This window comes from Oculina patagonica, chromosome 6 (assembly GCF_052425735.1).
Source record: "Oculina patagonica isolate OP01 chromosome 6, crgOcupat, whole genome shotgun sequence".
NCBI classification, from domain to species: domain Eukaryota; kingdom Metazoa; phylum Cnidaria; class Anthozoa; order Scleractinia; family Oculinidae; genus Oculina; species Oculina patagonica.
Genome location: NC_135763.1, coordinates 1,126,240 through 1,146,154, shown reverse-complemented (window position 1 = coordinate 1,146,154; position 19,915 = coordinate 1,126,240). Strand labels below are relative to the sequence as shown.

Here is a 19,915-nt window from a genome sequence, read left to right as displayed (position 1 = left end):
AAACTATCGGCTCAACACTGCGAAGCAGTTTCGTCAAGGAGGAAAAATTAATGATGGCAGAGGAAGTGAAAGGGAATTTATTTTCGTTCGACGAACTTGTTAGCATTTTCGGCTATCTTTCGCCAGAAAACCTCTCCAAATGCGCTCAAGTTTGCAGAGATTGGCATGAAGCGTCCCAAGTTGGTTCGTTGTGGAAAAGGCATTGCTTCCAACGATGGAACTTTTGTCACTTGGGGAGACTAAAACCTGGTAGGGAATGTGAGCTAGTTTTAAAACGTGCAAGTTGTTCTTTTTGCTGATTTGAACAAAAAATGTAGAAAAACGCTTAACTTTTAAAGCTTATCAAACATCACCCAATTCTTGCCTTTTTCACCCAATATTAATTTTGTGGGGCATTTGTTTTGTATCATTTTGGTGGGGGTGGGGCATGGGGTGTACAGCTGCTGCGAGTTGAAAACTTCGATCTCACGCCAACTCACGCTTACGAATCAATTTCTCACGCCTGGTCGAAAAATGTGAGTTTTTACAACCAAAACGGACACACTTTGCAAAAAAATGTAAACTCAAACCAATGTGAGAAACAAGAACTCCATGTAAAATGAGTAAATGACGATACTTTCCCGAAATATGAGAGTTTTGACGAGAAAAGCATTAGGAACAGGGTCGTGTTTAGCAAAACACGTCCATGCACTAGGATTGGGATATGTTCGGAATGTCTTCGGAATACCTTGGACGTCTTCGGGAGGTTTCAGACATTGTTGAATCCTCTTCGGAAATCCTGGCATTCTCAGGATAAAAATCTTGTATCTTCGACCCAGAAAAAGTTGGCAGGTATAGGGGTGGAGGGGTGATGGGTCATGTAAGTCTTTGGGGTACTTGTCAAAGTAGTTTAAGGGTCTCTTCACATGAGCCCAGTTTACGGGCTCAGTGTCTCAGTTACCAGGGCGAATTTTGACGTCTGTTCATATGGAAAATTTTAGCCTGGTTGACGGGAATAAAATTCAAGAAACAAAGCCAAAATGGCGACACATAAAGTTGCATCTTTCCCGACTATCGTAGCTTTATTGACCCTTGTAACTTTATTAATACAGCTAATTCGCATATTTCTGAAGTGGAAGTAGATACAAGGCAAAATTAAGCCATTTTGACCACCCAGTTACGAAAGGGAAGCTATTTTCTCCAAAAAAGTTGCGTCCCGGCGACCGGGCTGGAGTGTTCATATGGGAAAATATTCTTCTCGGTTTCCGAGATCTCGGTTGCAGAAACCAAGATATCGGTAACCGGGCTGGCCCACCTTCTCATATGAACACATCCAAAATTTTACAAGAAAATAGGAGTGAGCCGAGATCTCGGTAACTGGGCCAGCCCGGTCAACCGGGATCATATGAAGAGGCCCCAAGTACATTGCAACTGATAGAACATTTACTTTGGTTCGGATCTGGTAAATAATAATGCCTTTTGAATTGCTGATGTGTGAAGGGCTGGGTGGTCTTGGTGAGGGTAGCAAAATGTTTATGCGTGACACATGAAAAGGGCAAAAATTAGACCGTAGTTCGTGAAAATAGGGCAGATAGTAGACTGTGACGCATTAAAATAGCTAGACTCTTGATTCCCTGAATTTTGCTGTTTCAAGTATACATGTATCATGAATTTGGTTAAAATTTGTGCATGAAAGTGTGAAACACGTTCATGACCCTCCCTTTGCTTCCCTCCTTGCACTGGTGACCCGCTCAGGTCAACCACTCTGCTTAATATAGATCAGCTTGCAGTATAGTTTTGTGTAGGTTTGCGTCAGTGGGCCATACAGTGGTATGTTAATATTATTTTCTGTATTTTCTATTGTAGGAGAGAGGACATGGCAAAAGTACTTTATTGCTCGGAATAAGATTGAAACTGGTGTAGCCACAGGAAGACCAGGCCAGGATTATGTATGCAAAACCTTACGTGGGCACAAGAACCAAGTAACAGATATGGTTTTTGTCACAACCAATGATATCTATAATGAGGAAATAATTGAAAAGAATGCATATCCCATTGTTGCTAGTTCCAGTCAAGACAAAACTGTGTGCTTGTGGAATGTGCGAGAAGGAAAGAGTCTGTGGAGGAAGCAGTGCTCTGAATCGTCAGTGGCTTGTGTAACAATGGTGTCCCATGATACTCTAATGGCAAGTGGAGATGTCGAAGGAAATATCAAGTTATGGGATGTGAACACAGGGCAGGACACTGCATTACAAGGCAGCCATCAGGCAGTTATAACTTCCATGTTGTGTGGAAAGAATATCATTGGACAAGACACAGGCAACCCTCTCCTTATTGTTGGATTTAGAGATGGTTATGTAAAGATGTGGGACAACAGAATAACAACAAGTTCTCAATATGAGCTAACAGGTCCGTTTGGTTTGAATTACCTGAAGCTTCGAAATGACCATCTCTTGGCCACTGCATCCAAGTTTGAAAGCACCATCAAGATATTCGACATCAGACACTTGACCCCAGAGTGTTGGAAACGCCCCGAGCTACACACATTACAGCATCCTTCAGACGCCATAGTGATGTGCTTATGTTGGGTGCCAGGTAAACAGAATCGACTTATTGCAGGGTTCAACAACGGTGATATCATACTGTGGAATGTCGACAGTGGGCAGCAAATTCACTGTTTTCAGGGACACCGTGGTGAAGTGTCATGTGTCAGTGTCTTAGGTTCAACTCTGGTGTCTGCCGGCCATGACCACACTGTACGTCTGTGGGATTTAAATTCACTGAAGGCATTACAAACCCACACTGATCACGTGGGACCAGTAACTGGCCTACATGTTGATGCATATCGTGTGATGTCTTGCTCAAGGGATTATTCTATCAGGACATACTGCTGGTCCAAGGCCATGAGGTCATCGTCAAGTCAGCCTGAAAACACAAGAGCTCTAGATAGCAAATACACCTTGCTTGGTGGTTCCCTGCAAAGGGCAGGAAATGGATTTGAAAAAGTAGTTTGTGATTACTCTACTTGCATTGGAATGGCTAATGATGTTTTGAAGGCATACTCATTTCAAGTATAACAAGAAAGTTGGAGGAGAGGAGAATGGTGGGTTCATCCATCAGAGAAGACTAGAAAAAAGGCTGTGCAGTTTAAATGTCAAACATTGTACATTTCAAAAGTTCTGTCCAAATTTATTGCTGTTTTGTAGGACTGGTATATAACTGTAGCAACATAAGCACAGGCTTGACAGGGCCATAGGGAGTTGTTTTCCCAACTACTGTATATGTATTTTATTTTTAATTTTGGGTAAAATATCTAGACAAGGCAAGTGCCTCGTCTTGCCTCTTCTAGTTATGGCCCTGCTTGTCAATCATCATTCATGGGGCCAGATTAGTAAAATCTTAAAAAGAGAAGGCCCAAAGATATGAGTAAGGAAAAAGGTGGCATTAAAATATTAATGATGTTCAACAGTCTTATTAGCCCACCAGAGGAGAGCCACTTGAGTTCAAGTTCTCCCCGGTGTGCTCTTGAATAATGATTGTGGGAATTAAGAAAATAGATTAATTTGTGAGGGCTCTTCCACAATGACTAAACTTAGTATGAAGACAAACCTTATGGAAGGCGTCATGAACAAACTGGAAATTCCATCAAGCCAAAAACATTAGGGCAAGATAAACTTGCATTGCAAACAAGTTGTTAATAAAAAATTTTGAAATTATAACTAAGTGAATTAGATAGAGATATTTAATATTTTTTACCCTCAAGCTAGAAAGCAATATTTTAAATCTTTTATAATAGTATCATTGTGGAATAATATAGAGAGAATTTTAAAATAACATAAGAATAAAGTATGATGTTGTTGTTCATTTTCAGTTTACAATAAAAATGAAAGGTTCATAAAGTAGGGTTAGGTAGGCCCAGGGGTGGTATTCCAGGATCCAAGTGACAGGGATGTGCGAAGGATTTTTTTGGGGTCGAAATTTTCGATTCCGGGATTTTTTTGGGCAGGAGAATTTGGCAGGTATTTTTTTGGGTGACTTGATTTAAATAGGGTTTTTTTTTGGGTTTATAGAAAAAAAAGCCAGCTACCTGCTACGTCATCTCACTAAGTGCTACATTATAAGAATAATATTGATAGTAAAGTTATATGAAATAGGTTGAAATATAAAGTATGTTTCTCTGAGCTGGCACCTAACTTCAAGAGTTTTCAACTTCAATTTGCATATTTCAGTTTTCATAAATAAACATTCATATGGTTGGGGATAGATTAGCCTGCGAACCCTTATGCATTTCTGGCTACAGGCTAGGGATAGATAGATGGAAGGGGGCAATTCAAAGTGTTCCTATGGTTTATGGTTTTTTTGGTCTGTCCATTACTGCTATAAAGTAGTTTATTTCTTCAATACATTTATTGCCTACTCACGTACCTTATAGACCCATTGCATAATAATTCCTCTGTTGAATGTTTAATCCCCGTATTTTAAATGATTTCCATATATTTTTTTCCTCTGTTAAATGTCAGAACTTTGAAGTTACCCTCCCACAACATGGCAGCTCTGACATCACATGAAAACACTACTGGAGGCTGTAAACTTATATTAATTACTTTGTAATAAGGCAATTAAAATGAAGGGAAAGATTTCCGCACAGCCCCCTACATTAATTATGTATGCAACTATTTCATACTATCACTATACATAAACAGCAAACATGAAAAGAACGAATCAGTCAGAATATTGTATGCATAATTAATGTAGGGGGCTGTGCGGAAATCTTGCCAAATGAAATCTCACAACTTCTGGCATACGGTGACAAAATTAATGTCGGTGCTAACTTCAAACTTGAAAAACCAGGAGTGGTTGTGACACTTGTCACGATGCCTGTCACGTTACGGCAGCGTGACAAGAAGTGACTATCGCAGGCTCAGATGAGTTCACGGAAACGCAGGAAAACTGATACGAGCTGATGCACGAATTGAAAGGCTTTTATGAAAGCCACTTTTCCCCGAAACAGTATCTTGTCGATTATCGTATTTGATTGAATCTGATCTATTCTTAATCGGCAACCTGCAGTATGTTTCAAGAGTCGACCGCCGTTAATTTAACCACCACTTCACCAACGACAACGACTCACGGATTCGAAGACGAAGCCAACGCTGTAGTCAACAGAGTTCTGACCACTATCTCTGCAAGTCTTTCGTTATTGGGGACTTTTGTTATCATTGCTACGTTCATCGCATGGAAGGATTTTAGATCGATGTCCAGAAGAATACTTGTTTACATTTCTATCGGTGATTTCTTCATTGCTGGCGGTAATTTATTTGGCATCTGGCAATCAAGAGACGACTCCACTGTGTGCAAATCCCAAAGCTTTGTCACAACTTGTGCTTCGCTTTGGTCGTTTTTCTGGACAACGTTCCTTGCGATATTTATGTACACTGTTGTGGCGATGAAGCAGTCTAAGAAAGCTGAAACAATGCTCAAATTTTACCATATAATCGGATGGGGGGTTCCATTAGCTGTAACAGGCACTGCTCTTGGATTGGGGAAGTTAGGTAACGACAAGGACTTGTTCAGTGCAGGTTGGTGTTGGATTGACTCAAAACTGCCAAGCCATGATAAGCATTTGTGGATGTGGGTTACAGGAAAAGCTTGGGAAATCGCTGCTTATATTCTCAGTGCAACATTTTATCTAATGTTGAAGTGCCACATTCGCAAAGAGGTAAGCTAGATTTAACATAACATAACATAAACCAAAAACAACCCACCAAACATAATTAACTTTATTATTTGTATAGCGCAAAATCCATGCATATATGATCTAATGCGCTTTACATAAATAGTTATCATAGTATTACAACAATAATTTAACTGATGCTTCCTACATTTGAAAATGTAGGACAAGCTCTCATCAGTCAGTAGTTGTGTGTGTGTGCATGTTATATGAGGTGGTGGACAAAACACTGACCCCCAGTCCATGGACTACCCCCATGGACTACCCCATGGACTACTCAAATGGACTACCTAAAATGGACTACCCCTAAAAAATGGACTACCCCTTAAAGTACTATTACGAGTGTGTAATACTTACTGAGCTGTTGTTATACGCACATAATTTGCACTTACTTCGGTTACTTTCGACAACTCTAGCCGCCATTTTGAATGAATTACACTATACATCTGCTGACCTCAAAAAGCAAAGACTCATGCCCAGACTCGGCACTATTTTTTCCTCAGGATCTGTCTGCCTACCGGTTCTGTTCTCCTCGCTGCGCTGCCAAAGTTATTCATTCAAAAATTTTCTCTGGCCACCAAATGTTTAAGATGCGTCTCAAGCAACTATCTGATACTATTTATAACAGTTTGGATTTTCTGTAGTGCAGTGCAGTGCCTGTTTTGTCTGTCTCTATGAGTCCAAAGATTGATTGCTTGATTTGAGTCTACACTTTCGTGATCAGCGGATGTTCATTTAGTATAATATATTCAAAATGGCGGCGTTTTTTCTAAAAGCCGCGCAAACTTTAAAAAAAATTCGCTTCAAGCTCGACGGACTCTGCGAAAAAAGAGGGATACGTACGGCTTGAAAATAAACAAGGTAAGACGTAAGTGCAAATTATGTGTGTATAACAACAGCTCAGTAAGTGACACACACTCGGAATAGTACTTTAAGGGTAGTCCATTTTTTAGGGGTAGTCCATTTTAGGTAGTCCATTTGGGTAGTCCATGGGGGGTAGTCCATGGACTGGGGGTCAGTGTTTTGTCCACCACCGTTATATGAGCCTGTTCCAGGCTCTCTGTAGTTAAAGGGGGTTGAAGACAAAACTAGAGGGGAAGAAGGCGCAAGAAAGAGAGCCTGTAAGAATTTCTTTAACGACCTTCTTCTGGTATAGCAGCAGCTGTTATACCCTCTGATAGCTATAGGCTGATTTTGACAAGTAATGTCAACGTCAGAACAAGCGTCAGTCAGAAGGATAGCGGGCATGATCTGCGTGCATGATTTCGGGGAAGCCAAATTGTGTTCCATTTTACAAGGTTGTCTTTGAGATTTTCGCGGAAAAGGAGGAAGAAATGTGCCTTGTAAACCAAGCTTGTGGAAAAGACGTTGTCTCTATTTTGCCAACTGAATTTGGGAAAAGTTCAATCTTTCAGCCCTTTCCACAACGACTGCGGTGAAATTGGAAATGTGTTACTTTGTCCTTTGGTTTTAGAGTTGCGGGACCTAGTTGAGCAGCTGAAACAGCTTGGATTTCTCGGCGGAACTGAACCATACATGTATAGTGGCAAATGCAACACGTAAATTAAACAGGCAACAGGCTTGTGCGTGTGAGATATAAAATCTACATTTGAATCATGCGGTAGTGCCAGAATGTAACGCAACAAACATGGGAGGTAAAACCTTAACCACATTGATCTCAAGAAACAAAGCGCTCAATCAAATTCATGCAAGAAGCATAACCTTTACAACACAGAGTGTCTCTCTAAAACCAACTTTTAGATTTCTTGAAGTAAAGCCACAACAGTCTCTGGAGAAGCCGGACAAAAATAAATTTGTCATCCTTGATAAGATACATTGCATCTTGCAACAATATTAATTAAACAGCTAGGCCCGGCTTTAGAATTATTAAATGTACTAAGTAGTCATCATTTTCACAGATAAATTTCAGACCCTGTCCTTCTAAAGCAAACATTTTGAGAGCTTAAAGCATATCCTGCAAATAGCAATGAGCCAAAACAAACCGCACTAGCAAACAGAAAAACATGTTAGTAGCAAATTCATTACTGAGTTAGAGGTGTCAAACTCTACAAACAGGAAACCATGCGGCGCCGACCTATGGCCTCGTGCAAGAAATGGAGAATGTTTCTAGCTTATTGACAGAATGTCATTGTTACTTAATTCAGCACCCCATTATCTGAAAAGTGGGTGGAAGAGGGTCTTAAAGAAATTCTTACAGGCTCTGAGTCTCTTTCCTTTGCTCACCTTCATCCCGCTCATTTATTCCTCACTCACCCTCATTTTTCGCTTTCCCCCAACTACCATGAGCCTGGAACAGGCTATGTGTGTATAAGAAGGGGGGCTCCAGGAATTCCAAGTAGGGGTGCGGTGGACAGGGATGCTTATCCTTTGACATTATGTTAGTGCTACCCTCTGTAAATAAAGTAAAGTCATTACTACATGTACATAATCAACGGTTTACTGAAAAACTTCAGTAGAAGTTTACGACGACCAAACCATCAGAAACAGGTCCAGCATGTCTAATGAAAACTCAAAAGAAGAACCCATCAGGATCCCCATCCCGTTCATAGACCAGAAATCAGCTGACAACACAAGAAAACAACTCCAATCACTGGGCAGCAAAATCGGCAGGGGCCTACAACCAGTTTTTACAAGCCGGAAAATAGGAGACCTTCTAAAACTCAGGGAAGAGAAACCTAAAATCGTGAGCGAACAATGCATGGTGTACTATTTCAAATGTGGTCTAGCTATGCGATATGGACTATGTCAGTTATACCAACCGACACCTGCACTAACGTGTTGCCGAACACAGTTCTCAGAATTCGTCAATTGGAAAGCACATGTTGAACGTGCACGGGATCTCAAAACCGGAGCTAATTAACAACTTCTCAGTTTTAAAGAAATGTCGCAGCAAATTCGATTGTCTCATCAACAAAATGCTAATTATTCAAGACCTAAAGCCGACTTAAAACGTGCAAACTGACTCCATCCGCATGAAACTATTTACATAACCATGCAGCAAATGTCTATTATTTTCCACAAACTAATTTATATTCACACCACGATACAACATTTTACCTTGATAATGATGTTAGTTACACATGTACATCGAAACGTTGGACAACTACATAGCCTGTGAAAACAGCAGCTGCTCCCGCTACTATGTGCAAACTTCGAAGAGACACGTCTGCGATTTGCGGCCAGAAAATCCATAATGATGATGTAAATCTGTCAAAAACCAAACAGAAGCACTGATTGGTCAGCTAGTTAATTTACGTAATGTGAAATATAACACTTCATTGGGTTGTTCCAGAAAAAATCCACACACCCCCGACTGATGGGATTCTGGAAATTCTCGCGGGAGGGGGGGTAAAAGGCTCTGGAAATCCAGGCGGGAGGGGGGGGGGTTGAACTTCAAAAAGTCCTCTGCAGGGGTCATTTCAACCGATAATTCAAGCGCTTCGAACGTTCAGTTCGGTGACATTTCAGCGCCCTCGGATCCTGAAAAAGTTTTTGTTCATATATTTCTCACCTGACATAAATGATAATCTAAGTTCCTTCACAGGTCCTTTTATAACAGAAAACATTAAAACAAGATACAAAATTAAAGAGAACCCGTTACAAGATCTCACAACGTTGTTGCAACAAAGATCGTGAAACGCCTGACACATTTCTACTCGCCTGACACATTTCTACTAGTGCCCAGAGCCAGCGCGATAAAGAAGTTTAGACTTTTGTTATTCGAAAGATTTTGATTTAGAAGTTCTCGATCTTCAGTGGACGGGACTGACCTTACAGTATGTCTCGAAAAGCAGGCGAAGAGGAATGACTATTTGACTCTTTTAATCATATTTTTTACTAATCGTATTACTTTAGGACCATATCTAGCGCAGAGTAGAATAAAGGGCAACTGATTTTAATGAGCTAAGAATGTAAACACTCGTTCACTTTTTCGTATTTTTGCTCCTTTCTTCTTTTAGTTCCACGCGATAGAATTTTTAGCTTAATATTAGCTGATGCTTTAGAAATTAAACAAGAACATCTTCTAGATGTGATTGTGCATATTTTCTATTAAAATTTAATTCGATTTAAGCATAATAATTTTTTCCGGAAATCCAGGTGGGATGGGGGGGGGGCTTTGGTCTTGGAAATCCAGACAAGGGGGGGGTCTTGTTCTTCAGGAAATCCAGGTGAGAGGGGGGTTAAAAAACGACCCCATCCGTCGGGGGTGTGTGGATTTTTTCTGGAATAACCAATTACAGGAACAGAAAAAAGCCAGATGTTAATGCGGACAAAAAGTTGATCTACCGGGCATCCAAACCTTCATATTTCCTTTGTTTTAATTTGTATTATTAATGAGTTTAAGAAGTGTGGGTGAAAGATTTTTAGAGAGAGAGAGATTTTTCTACAGTAAAAGACATAAACTATCAGTCAAACCTCTATTATATTATTTTAAAAACTCCAATCTGCCCCTCTCACCCTCTTTTTCAGGTTTATCGTCACCAAAAGCAGTTTCCATCTCCACAATCAAAGGAATCTGCTCTAAAAGCAAATAAAAGGCTGACATTGGTTCCAGTCATATTTGTTCTGGTTCGCATATGGGGTACACTTCGCTTCATCATTTACATTTCTGCTGACATCCAAAGTACAGATAAAGTTTGGGAGAAAATCCTTCTTTACCTTCACGTATGTTAAGTTCTATGACAATTGCAGTATTATCTGACTTCATTGAAAAACTGATAATTAAAGTACCGTGCTCAAAAAAGACATTCTTCACAATGTATTCAGAGTTTATAATAGTTAGGCTACTGTTTACTTCTAAAATCTTCAAACCAGACCCCCTTTAATGATTTGGCCCGAGATCCAGTTACTTCTTTCTTCTGCACATATATGTGTGTGTTGCAGTTAATTTTTGATCTCTGTTAATTTTTTTATTTCAACTACCGGTAGTTAGTTTTTTTTTTTCTTAGTAGTTGATTTTTTTATACTAGGTTAATAAGTGGAAAATTTAACACCTCCCCTCCCTGGCTATCTCTTAACCTCCCCTCTCCCACCATCCATACTTACCCTCCTCTACTATCTGCTATTATCCCCCTCCCTTGAGTACTATCATCTATTTTTTTTTTCTTTTTCCTAACTTGCACTGGATTTGAACTCTCAACTTCTGGATTTGCTGTCCATAACCCTTTAAATTATTCCACTTTGCCACGTACACAGTGATGTACAGAGTCAGCTAAGGAAACACTAAGTTGGCTCATTGGCAAGGCCAGCTGGCTTTTCTGGCTTTGGTACCTCCAAAAGTTTACCCAAGTTTTTGTATTCATGTGAAATTTCAGCCCAATTTAAGTTCTTTTTCAGCCGGTCAAATTAGCTGGCAGCCGACCCTTAATGCTTAGTGGCATCCCTGCATGTAAGAAACGTTGGCTGAACCACTATTTTTAAAAGAATAATGACTCCAACCCATACCCTAACCCTGATTAGGGTATGGGTAGGGTATTATTAGGGTATTATTTACCCACCAGTATAAAAAATCAAGTAGTTAGAAAAAAACTAATTACAATAGTTAAAATAAGAAATTAACTGAGATCAAAAGTTAACTGCAACATATACATGTATGCATAAGGCAAACTAAGACTTGTGTATATGCCAGACATTTTAATCTGTGATTGACTATGCTTCTCTAGCTGGTACAAACTGTACGTAACTACAACCAGGCACCCACCCTGCCACCGAAATTCTTGACACTGTCGGTCAAAATTTTTCTACAATTGTCTAGCTTTTGAATAATTTGGTTGTAATCGTGCAGATCCTAGAGTCCTTAATGTGAACTACTTCTGAAATTTATGACAAAAAGAGTAAAAAGATAAGTTATTTAATTTGGAATTGCCATACAGTCGAACCCCTATGCGGCCACCCATTAAGTGGCCTCCCCCTATTAAGCGGCCAGTTACTAAAGTCCCGAAAATATTGTCAGTATAATACTGTAAATAAAACCCCTTTTTAGCGGCCACCCCTATTAAGCGGCCACGGCCACCTGTCTTCCGTCCCGATGAGCGTTTTTACCTCTATTTAATGGCAAATAAGAATGTAATATACGATATCTATGGGAGGCACGGTGGCCTAATAGTTAGTGCGCCGGACTCCGGATCGAGCGGTCCGAGTTCGAGCCCTGGCCGGGGTCACTTGTGTTGTGTTCTTGGGCAAGACACTTTACTCTCATAGTGCCTCTCTCCACCCAGGTGTATAAATGGGTACCGGCGACATAATGCTGGGGGGGGAACCCTGCAATGGACTAGCATCCCATTCAGGGGGGAGTAGAAATATTCCTAGCCGCTTAATGCTACGGAAACCGGGATAAGCTCCGGCAGTGTGAGCTGCTTGGCTCGTGGCTTCTCCATACGATATCTAAATAAATTTCCAACAAGCTCAGATCGTGACGGCCGATAAAATCATTCAAACACAGGTTTATTGTCGTCTTCATGTGATTTCGTTATTCCGTTTCACCTTATTTTGTATGGAAAAATGTAACCTTCTTAAAAGACCTTATGCTAATATTTTCTGACAAACCCCTATTAAGCGGCCAACCTCTATTAAGCAGCCAGTTGCCATTTCCCCGAGTGTGGCCGCTTAATAGGGGTTCTACTGTAATATCATTGCCAAGTGGTAAAGGGTCGTCATAGCAGTTTGATGTAATTACGGCATGTAATTGCCCACAACTGCTGTTTTTAATCTTACAAATTGCTCAGTGATGTCTGACAGCTTTTATTGTATTTGCTCTCTAGGGAATTGGTGACAGCAGCCAAGGCTTTTTCAACTTCTTGCTGTTTTGTGTTTTCACTGAAAAATTCCAAACTCGGCTGCGCATTGCTGCCCATGCACTCCTTCTGAACTGCCAGAAACAACCAAGCCGTCTGCCATCAAGGGGGAAGAAAACTGATGAAACAAGTCATCAACCAACGTTGACAAATGAAAGTACAAACCTTCTAGGAAGTGTGTGAACAGAAACTTACTGTCTGATACACACCCCGGCTTCTCATTAATTATGATATCACTGAATTAGGGTAATGGTCGCTTAAAGCTGACTGTAGAATTTCTATTCTATAACATAAAGGATACCTAAACAAATGAATTTAATTTAATTCAGCATAATACATGCCAATATAATGGTAATTAGGCAGAAAAACGTTTTTTAGAGAAAACAGAAAATGGTTCAGGGGCACATTAAATTAGGTAAATTAGTATTTGCCCAGAAACAAACACCCCTAAAATGAAAACCAGAAAAAAAGGCAGAAAAAAGTTTTTTAGAGAAAACAGAAAATAGTTCAGGGGCACATTAAATGAGGTAACTTTTAATTAGTATTTGCCCAGAAACAATCACCCCTAAAATGAAAACCCATGATCCTGTCACCACCCCCTCCCTCCATCCCCCCACCCAGATCTTGGGCGGGAAAAGTAAATGGGCCTTTTACATTTTACAAGTTTTACACTTCAATTACTGCTGTTGTTTTGAATAATATAGCCTGTGAGCAGGTTTCCCAAAATCTGAGCCCATTGCAAGGTTGGTCTCATGAGGAAAATCTCCTGCAAAAAGACAGTCGCCCCACTCTGCTCGCTAATTTTTTTCTTTTTACCATTGGTAAAGCATGTTGAAGAAATTAATCAGAGGGTAATTAAATACTTCACAGTTGTCCTCGAAGCTTTGCTTCACGACCACTGTTTATTTTGCAAACAATCTTTTTTTAGCCTCCGGAATCCTCCAATATGCCAGCCTCTTCTTAAGGGGACTGTTTACTAATTTGTTCGTTATACCGATTACTTCAATGTTAAGACATTCATTATATTTGAGTTCCACTGCGTGACAGGTTTGTATATCCCAGTAGACAGTCATCCCAGTAGGGATACTATCCTACATACCAATAATCTTGGCCAACAGCTACTTTACATATAATCAGAGATAACAAACGAAATTTTGATTCGTTTTTCTGTTCTTTTTAGTAGGATTACAGTGCATTAGAAAGTCAATACGTACCTGTATTAAATTGTTAGTAAGCTTATATTTTTTACTGGCAATCAACAATTAAACTTACGTTCGAAATAAAAAAAAAAACTTATTGTTCTTGAACTCTATCCTCCGCAACCTTTTTTTTTTTTCGTACGAGCTGGGGGGAGAAGGGGTCATCATGAATGGTCCATCAAAATTTTGCAGTGCTTGCAAAATAACGCTTTTGCTCGGAATGCTCGCAAAAGTTTAGTGGGTGCTCGTTTGCTCGTGCTCGCATGTTTTTACAAGAGCTCGCATGCTCGGTTTTTAGTGGAGGTAGCTTTTTGAAAAGTGCTTGTTGCTTGCAAGACTAACTTTTGTCAATGCTCGTGCTTGCAACGAAAAACGCTGTGCTCGCATGCTCGCAAAGACTATTTGATACCCCTGGGAGAGGTGAAAAGTAAGCGTGCGGAGCCTGGAGAGAATAGCAACGAAAGCGCTTGGGGTCATCCACTCCGCTTCCTTATTTTTCATTTTCGTGTTTTTTCGCCTTTCCGAATCCCCGGCCTTTGCATAGGAGAGAGTTACTTGATTTCTTTCCACTGAACGATATCCTGGTTGCCAGGGTAGGCGCTAACGCAACGGTGCTGGGGACTTCCGTGAGTGGGCGTGTGCATTGTTCACTATTGTGTTGCTTTCAGTTTTTCTATGTGCAGTTTATGCTGTGGTTTGCAGCAATCTTGTTAAACTCGATGTTCTTAGCCTATTTCAACCTCTCATATTTGTGAAGAAAGCGAGCGAGCGAAAACAATGGAAAACCGAAAACTGGCTGAAGAGCATTGAACAGAACATGTTCTGTCAGTTCTGCTTTTAGGGAAAATGTAAAACTAACTTTTTTCGATCGTTTGAAGATAATAAGTTCTCGTTTTTTTTTCAAATCACTTGGACCGTACAGGAGCCGAGTGGGTTAAAACTGAGTTATTAGGAAAAAGAAATATATTTTTTTTTTTTTATTAATAATAGAGTTAAACTTTTTTTTAAAACCGGAAAAAAAAAAAAAATTTTTTATTTTTTATATTTTTTTTTTAAAATTTTTTTTTTTTTTCTTTTTTTTTTTTTATTTTCTTTTTAACCATTTTTATCATATTTTTTTTTTTTTTTTTTCCGCCCCCCCAAACACCTTTTTTCCCCCCTCTAAAATATCTTTATTATTATTATTATTATTATTATTATTATTGTTAACAGATGACATATTCCTCTCGTGTTATGCCAGTAGCGTATGGTGGATATCAGGGGCGTAGCCAGCTTAACGAAGAGTGGTAGACCCGGCCAGCCGCTTTTTGAGGGGTGGTAGCGGGGGAGATGGAGGACTGGAGGAGGAGGTCTACCGGGGAAGGTTTTAAGATCAAGACCCTAGGAAATACTTTTTCTTTCCGACTTTTTGGTGATTCTGTGTGTATTTCGATACTCATAGCTCCTAAATTCTAACATTTCATAACAAGGATGAACAAGGAACTACGCCAGTTTTAGCACATGTCGTTATGTGGTTGCCCATCACCTGGCTAGCCCAGAAGGCTTCACAGACTGTACTTGATAGATCATGATCTCATCAGGAATGGGGAGTTGCGAAAAATATAATGCTAAAAGATGCTAAAACCTGCTTTCTATTCATCTTGAAAGTGCATTGAACACTTTAGAAATACGAGTACGCAGAAAAATTTCTTCGCCCGGCCCTATAGCGATCTATAGCCGCTATATAGGCTAGCTACGCCCCTGAAAATCACATATTAACAGATTTTAAACTTCGTGTCAAAGATCAATAAATTCTGGAACTGTCGTGCACCTAGACAGTCTGATACTTGTAGCTGCAGACAACAAACACCTTCGAACATGGCGATCACCTCAACACCGACGCAAACACCAACCACATTGGGTTTTGGTCCCGTTGGAAATACAACTTTGAATCGCACTCTGATGACTATCACCTCCGCTTTTTCCCTTTTCGGAGCGTTGGTGATCGTTGTTACGTACATCACTTGGAAGGACATTAGAACGACCTCGAGAAAAATCCTGGTCTATATCTCAATTGCTGACTGCGTCGTAGTCGGGAGTTATCTGTTTGGCACGTTTCTGCCACCGAACACAGATTCTGCCGCGTGCATCGCTCAGAGTTTTCTTTCAACTACCGCTAACCTTTGGTCTTTTTTCTGGACGACATTCATGGCTATTTTCTTGTACACGACGGTGGCGAGGCAAAAACCTCGCACAGCAGAGAAAATGTTCTGGGCTTTTCATGTCATCGGGTGGGGAGTTCCTGTCGTAATCGTTGGAATGGCACTGAAAGAAGATGTTCTTGGGAATGACCGGAATATTTATAGCTCAGGCTGGTGTTGGATAAAGGTGCAGGATCGCGGCAAAAACGTTCAGAAAAACATTATGTGGATGCTGATTACAGGAAAAGCTTGGGAAGTAGTGGTTTTTGTACTTGTTTTAATATTCTACGGGCTGCTCAAGCTTCACATCCGTCAAGAGGTAAACAATGGCTTTGTTAGCAGTGCCGTTGAGAAATTATCGGAGGGGGTGACTTTTCCCAAAACAAAACTCCTGCAAGGGAAACTTGTCTAAAAAAATTACTGCGAGCGGTTATGCCTAAACTTAAACATTCACGCAACAGAAGAAAAAAATCCTGCAGACAAGTAGGTCTTAAAAAAATCATGCACGGGAATTCCCTCCCCCCCCCCCCCCCCCCCTCTGGTTATTTCTAATGGTCCGTCCCAAAAGAGCATCATTTTTCTTGCTGGACACAGGGACCAATCCTAAGCGACGCTCAGGCAGCCAATAACAGCGTACCTTGCCTGCTCACGAATACGAAGCTGGCCATAATTATGATAAAAACGCAATAATTTTGTTTGATCTCATGCATCAAGGTGTAGACTGCGCCAAAACTTCGAGAAATACCTCCCCTCCCTCTTCTCCAGCTGGGTAGCCTTGGCTGGCAGCCAGATTTTATCCGTTGCTTCAGGGTGTGAAGCAATGCTAATGGGTGAAACAAATCCGGCGGCTGCTCTAGGATCGGAGGGTCGGGGATTATAACACCCCATAACACCGTATAACCCGGTGAGACCGGTGAAGTCACTTCGCTAGGCGGTTAACTTCCCTCAATTAACTTCAATAAACTATAAGGTATGGCAGGGTATGGTCAGCATGTCGGAGTCCAGATTCACTTGATTTATTCATAGAATTTTTTTTTATCCTGAGTTTATTTATTTTTTAGGTATATCGCAACGAAAGACAGAAGATAACGAGTCCGTCCCTAGAGGCAGCAAAGAAAGCCGACAAAAAGCTAACATTTGTTCCTCTCGTTTTACTCTTTCTTCGATTCTGGGGAATGCTTCGTTTTTGTATTTATCTGACCTCATCGATGGATGAATCAGAGTCCACAAGAAAGGCTCAACACATTTTGCTTTATTTTCAGGTACGTTTCATTTTTATTTACTTGTACATCGCGTGGTATGGAACAGGGCATGTTAGGTCTTGATGCTCGTATCCAGTCGCAACTGCTGTTTCTTCGTCAGTTAGATATCGAAATCCCAAAAGTAGTTTTTCGCCGTTAACGCACAAATCTTTATTTGTACTCAAGTAAAATAAGTCACAGTTTACATTTGCAAGAAAAAAAGAAATAAAAATTAAATAGAGTACTAGCTACCCCGGAATAAGTATATAAGGGTGACCTATGATCCTGCGCCACTTTTTTCCAGATGGGCGGAGAAGGGAGAAGAAAAGAGCGCCTGGTCGCAGTTTATATGCGCAGGGGCTAGAGGAGCCAGGAGCCAGTAATAAAACCTTTTCTACAGTTTACATCTGGTTTGTCACTTCTCAAGCTTAATTGCAAGTAATTTGCCTCTCTTTTTTTGCAGGGAGTATTCGAAAGTGCACAAGGGTTTGCCAATTTCCTTTTGTTTTGCTTGTTTACGGAGAAATTTCAAGAGAACCTACGGAGAGTTATACATCGTCACTTTCCATGTGTTGACAGCCGGACCAACATTCCTGGCGAGCGCTCATATCATTCCTCCTCAGGGGACAGTACTGTCAGTGGAGAGTGTTCAGAAATGAATGAAACGTCTTCCTTATTTCGCACATCTGACTTCAAGGCAAATTATCAAACTACAAGTTACTAACATAGGGCTTAAGAAAACGTAAACGCTGCTACGTTTGAATGGTGTTCCCGAGTGCTTATCGTCCTAAACGGCCTGTGCGTGTGTTTCTTATGTGACACGTTCTGTGTTGAACATACTAATCTTTAATACTTGAAAACAATGAAAGAGTCAACTTTTGCTTTTAATAAGTTGGGTGAAATGAAATAAGATGAAACTCGTCAAAGAAAACGGTGGCGATTTCCTGTGATCCTAATGTGTTGAAATTAGCTTTCTTAACTGATATATGCGTTTCCCTAAGTCTTCTTTTGTACTGATTGCTTATGATATGATATACAGTAGCCAAAGTTAGGTCACTGGGTTGGACATTACAAGAAAACTGTAAATATTTTATACATACTTCTTGCAACACGCATTGATGAATCTATACTGCGAACAGTATTTTTCCCCTAGCGTGCGGTGCGAATACACGAATACGAAGCGACATCTCCTTCTCAGCGGTTTTCCTCTTCCCTCGGACGATTTAAAGAATAAAGACCAACTATTTGCAGTCTAGTAAATCATAAATTTTGAGGTATGCAATTATGTAATTTGATAATTGATTACAATAAATTAAAGAAAAGAAAAAACAAACAAAATGGTCTCAGGGTATATAATACGCTCTTTGCGGAACGTTTGATGACCAGCACCAATCGCTGGCAGATGCAATTCTGCACTATTTGATCATTTCTCTCATTTCCAATCTCCCATCCGATGACGTAAAGTAATGAAATAATTAAGTGAAGTGGAGGTGAATAGTACTTTGCTAATCACCTCCGATCCGAGTTAACCAATCAGCCCGCGAAAAGCACTATTCACTTCTGTCAGAAACCCATAAGGGTTATACGTCCGCATTCTATTCCCATCACGCCCGCATTCTATTCCCATCACGAGAAAATAAGAACTCACAATTGTCCTAGCTCCCAATGTTCATTGCTCAGTTGGTGAAGCATTGCACCGGTATCACGGAGGTCATGGGATCGAATCCCGTTGAAGCCAGAACTTTCTCTGGCTTCTTTCTTTTCACTTTTTTTAATTGCAATTCACTGCAAGGATCCTTTTTTCACTTTAAATCTCCCATCTGTAAACCGGATTATAAATGAAATGGTAAGCGCAATCCCTTTCGGTTGGTTGCTGGCAAATGGTAAGAATCCACCGAAACGGCAACTGTTTCCCTATATATAATATCCAATGATTAAAAATGGATCTGGGCCAAGACTGCTTCGTGCATTTTGCGCATGAGTAACTGATAGGAGAATCTGAATGAATTCTGGAAACGTCTTTTTTTTTTTCGGAAAATGAAATTTTATAATTTTTATTTTATCGAAAATGTAAAACTGTCCATTTTCAGTAAATATAAATAATAAAGATGGTAGATTTTAAGCTCGGTGATAAATAGTGAAGATTATTATTCTACATGACACGAGCGTGGGACAAAGAAAAAATCTGAGTCCCCGACGGTAATCGAACCCATGGCCTCCCAGAATACCGGTTGGGCGCTCTAACCAACTGAGCTACGTGAGACTCGCTGTGAGCTAGGCCATTTACTAGGTTGATATGTGACACGCGCCCTGCATACTGCTAGGATCAGCAATGTCGAAATCATCAAATTTGTAGTAAATAATAAAGATGTAGATTTTAAGCTTGGTGATAAATAGTAAAGAATATTATTCTACATGACACGAGCGTGGGACAAAGAAAAAATCTGAGTCCCCGACGGGAATCGAACCCATGGCCTCCCAGAATACCGGTTGGGCGCTCTGACCAACTGAGCTACGTGAGACTCGCTGTAAGCTAGGCCATTTACTAGGTTGATATGTGACACGCGTCCTGCATACTGCTAGGATCAGCAATGTCGAAATCATCAAATTTGTAGTAAATAATAAAGATGGTAGATTTTAAGCTTGGTGATAAATAGTGAAGAAATTATTCTACATGACACTAGAGCGCCCAACCGGTATCTGGGAGGCCATCGGTGACCATCGGTTCGATTCCCGTCAGGGACTCAGATTTTTTTCTTTGTCCCACGCT

At 40.3% G+C, this 19,915-nt stretch overlaps 3 protein-coding genes across 3 annotated transcripts; all 3 read left to right on the top strand.

The window, feature by feature from the left end:
* The first annotated feature begins 7 nt into the window (after positions 1-7).
* LOC144658580 (uncharacterized) lies at positions 8-4,408 on the top strand. Its single transcript, XM_078519023.1, has 2 exons — positions 8-249; positions 1,846-4,408. Exons 1-2 carry the CDS (start codon positions 51-53, stop codon positions 3,054-3,056), a joined length of 1,410 nt encoding a protein of 469 aa, XP_078375149.1. The 5' UTR covers positions 8-50; the 3' UTR covers positions 3,057-4,408.
* Positions 4,409-4,894: 486 nt separating this feature from the next.
* LOC144658595 (G-protein coupled receptor 157-like) lies at positions 4,895-13,197 on the top strand. Its single transcript, XM_078519044.1, has 3 exons — positions 4,895-5,698; positions 10,202-10,396; positions 12,493-13,197. The coding sequence occupies exons 1-3, from the start codon at positions 5,051-5,053 to the stop codon at positions 12,706-12,708; spliced, it is 1,059 nt and encodes a 352-aa protein (XP_078375170.1). The 5' UTR covers positions 4,895-5,050; the 3' UTR covers positions 12,709-13,197.
* A 2,384-nt stretch (positions 13,198-15,581) lies between these two features.
* On the top strand, positions 15,582-18,386 carry LOC144658591 (G-protein coupled receptor 157-like). Its single transcript, XM_078519036.1, has 3 exons — positions 15,582-16,223; positions 16,966-17,166; positions 17,609-18,386. The coding sequence occupies exons 1-3, from the start codon at positions 15,582-15,584 to the stop codon at positions 17,867-17,869; spliced, it is 1,104 nt and encodes a 367-aa protein (XP_078375162.1). The 3' UTR covers positions 17,870-18,386.
* Positions 18,387-19,915: the final 1,529 nt, after the last annotated feature.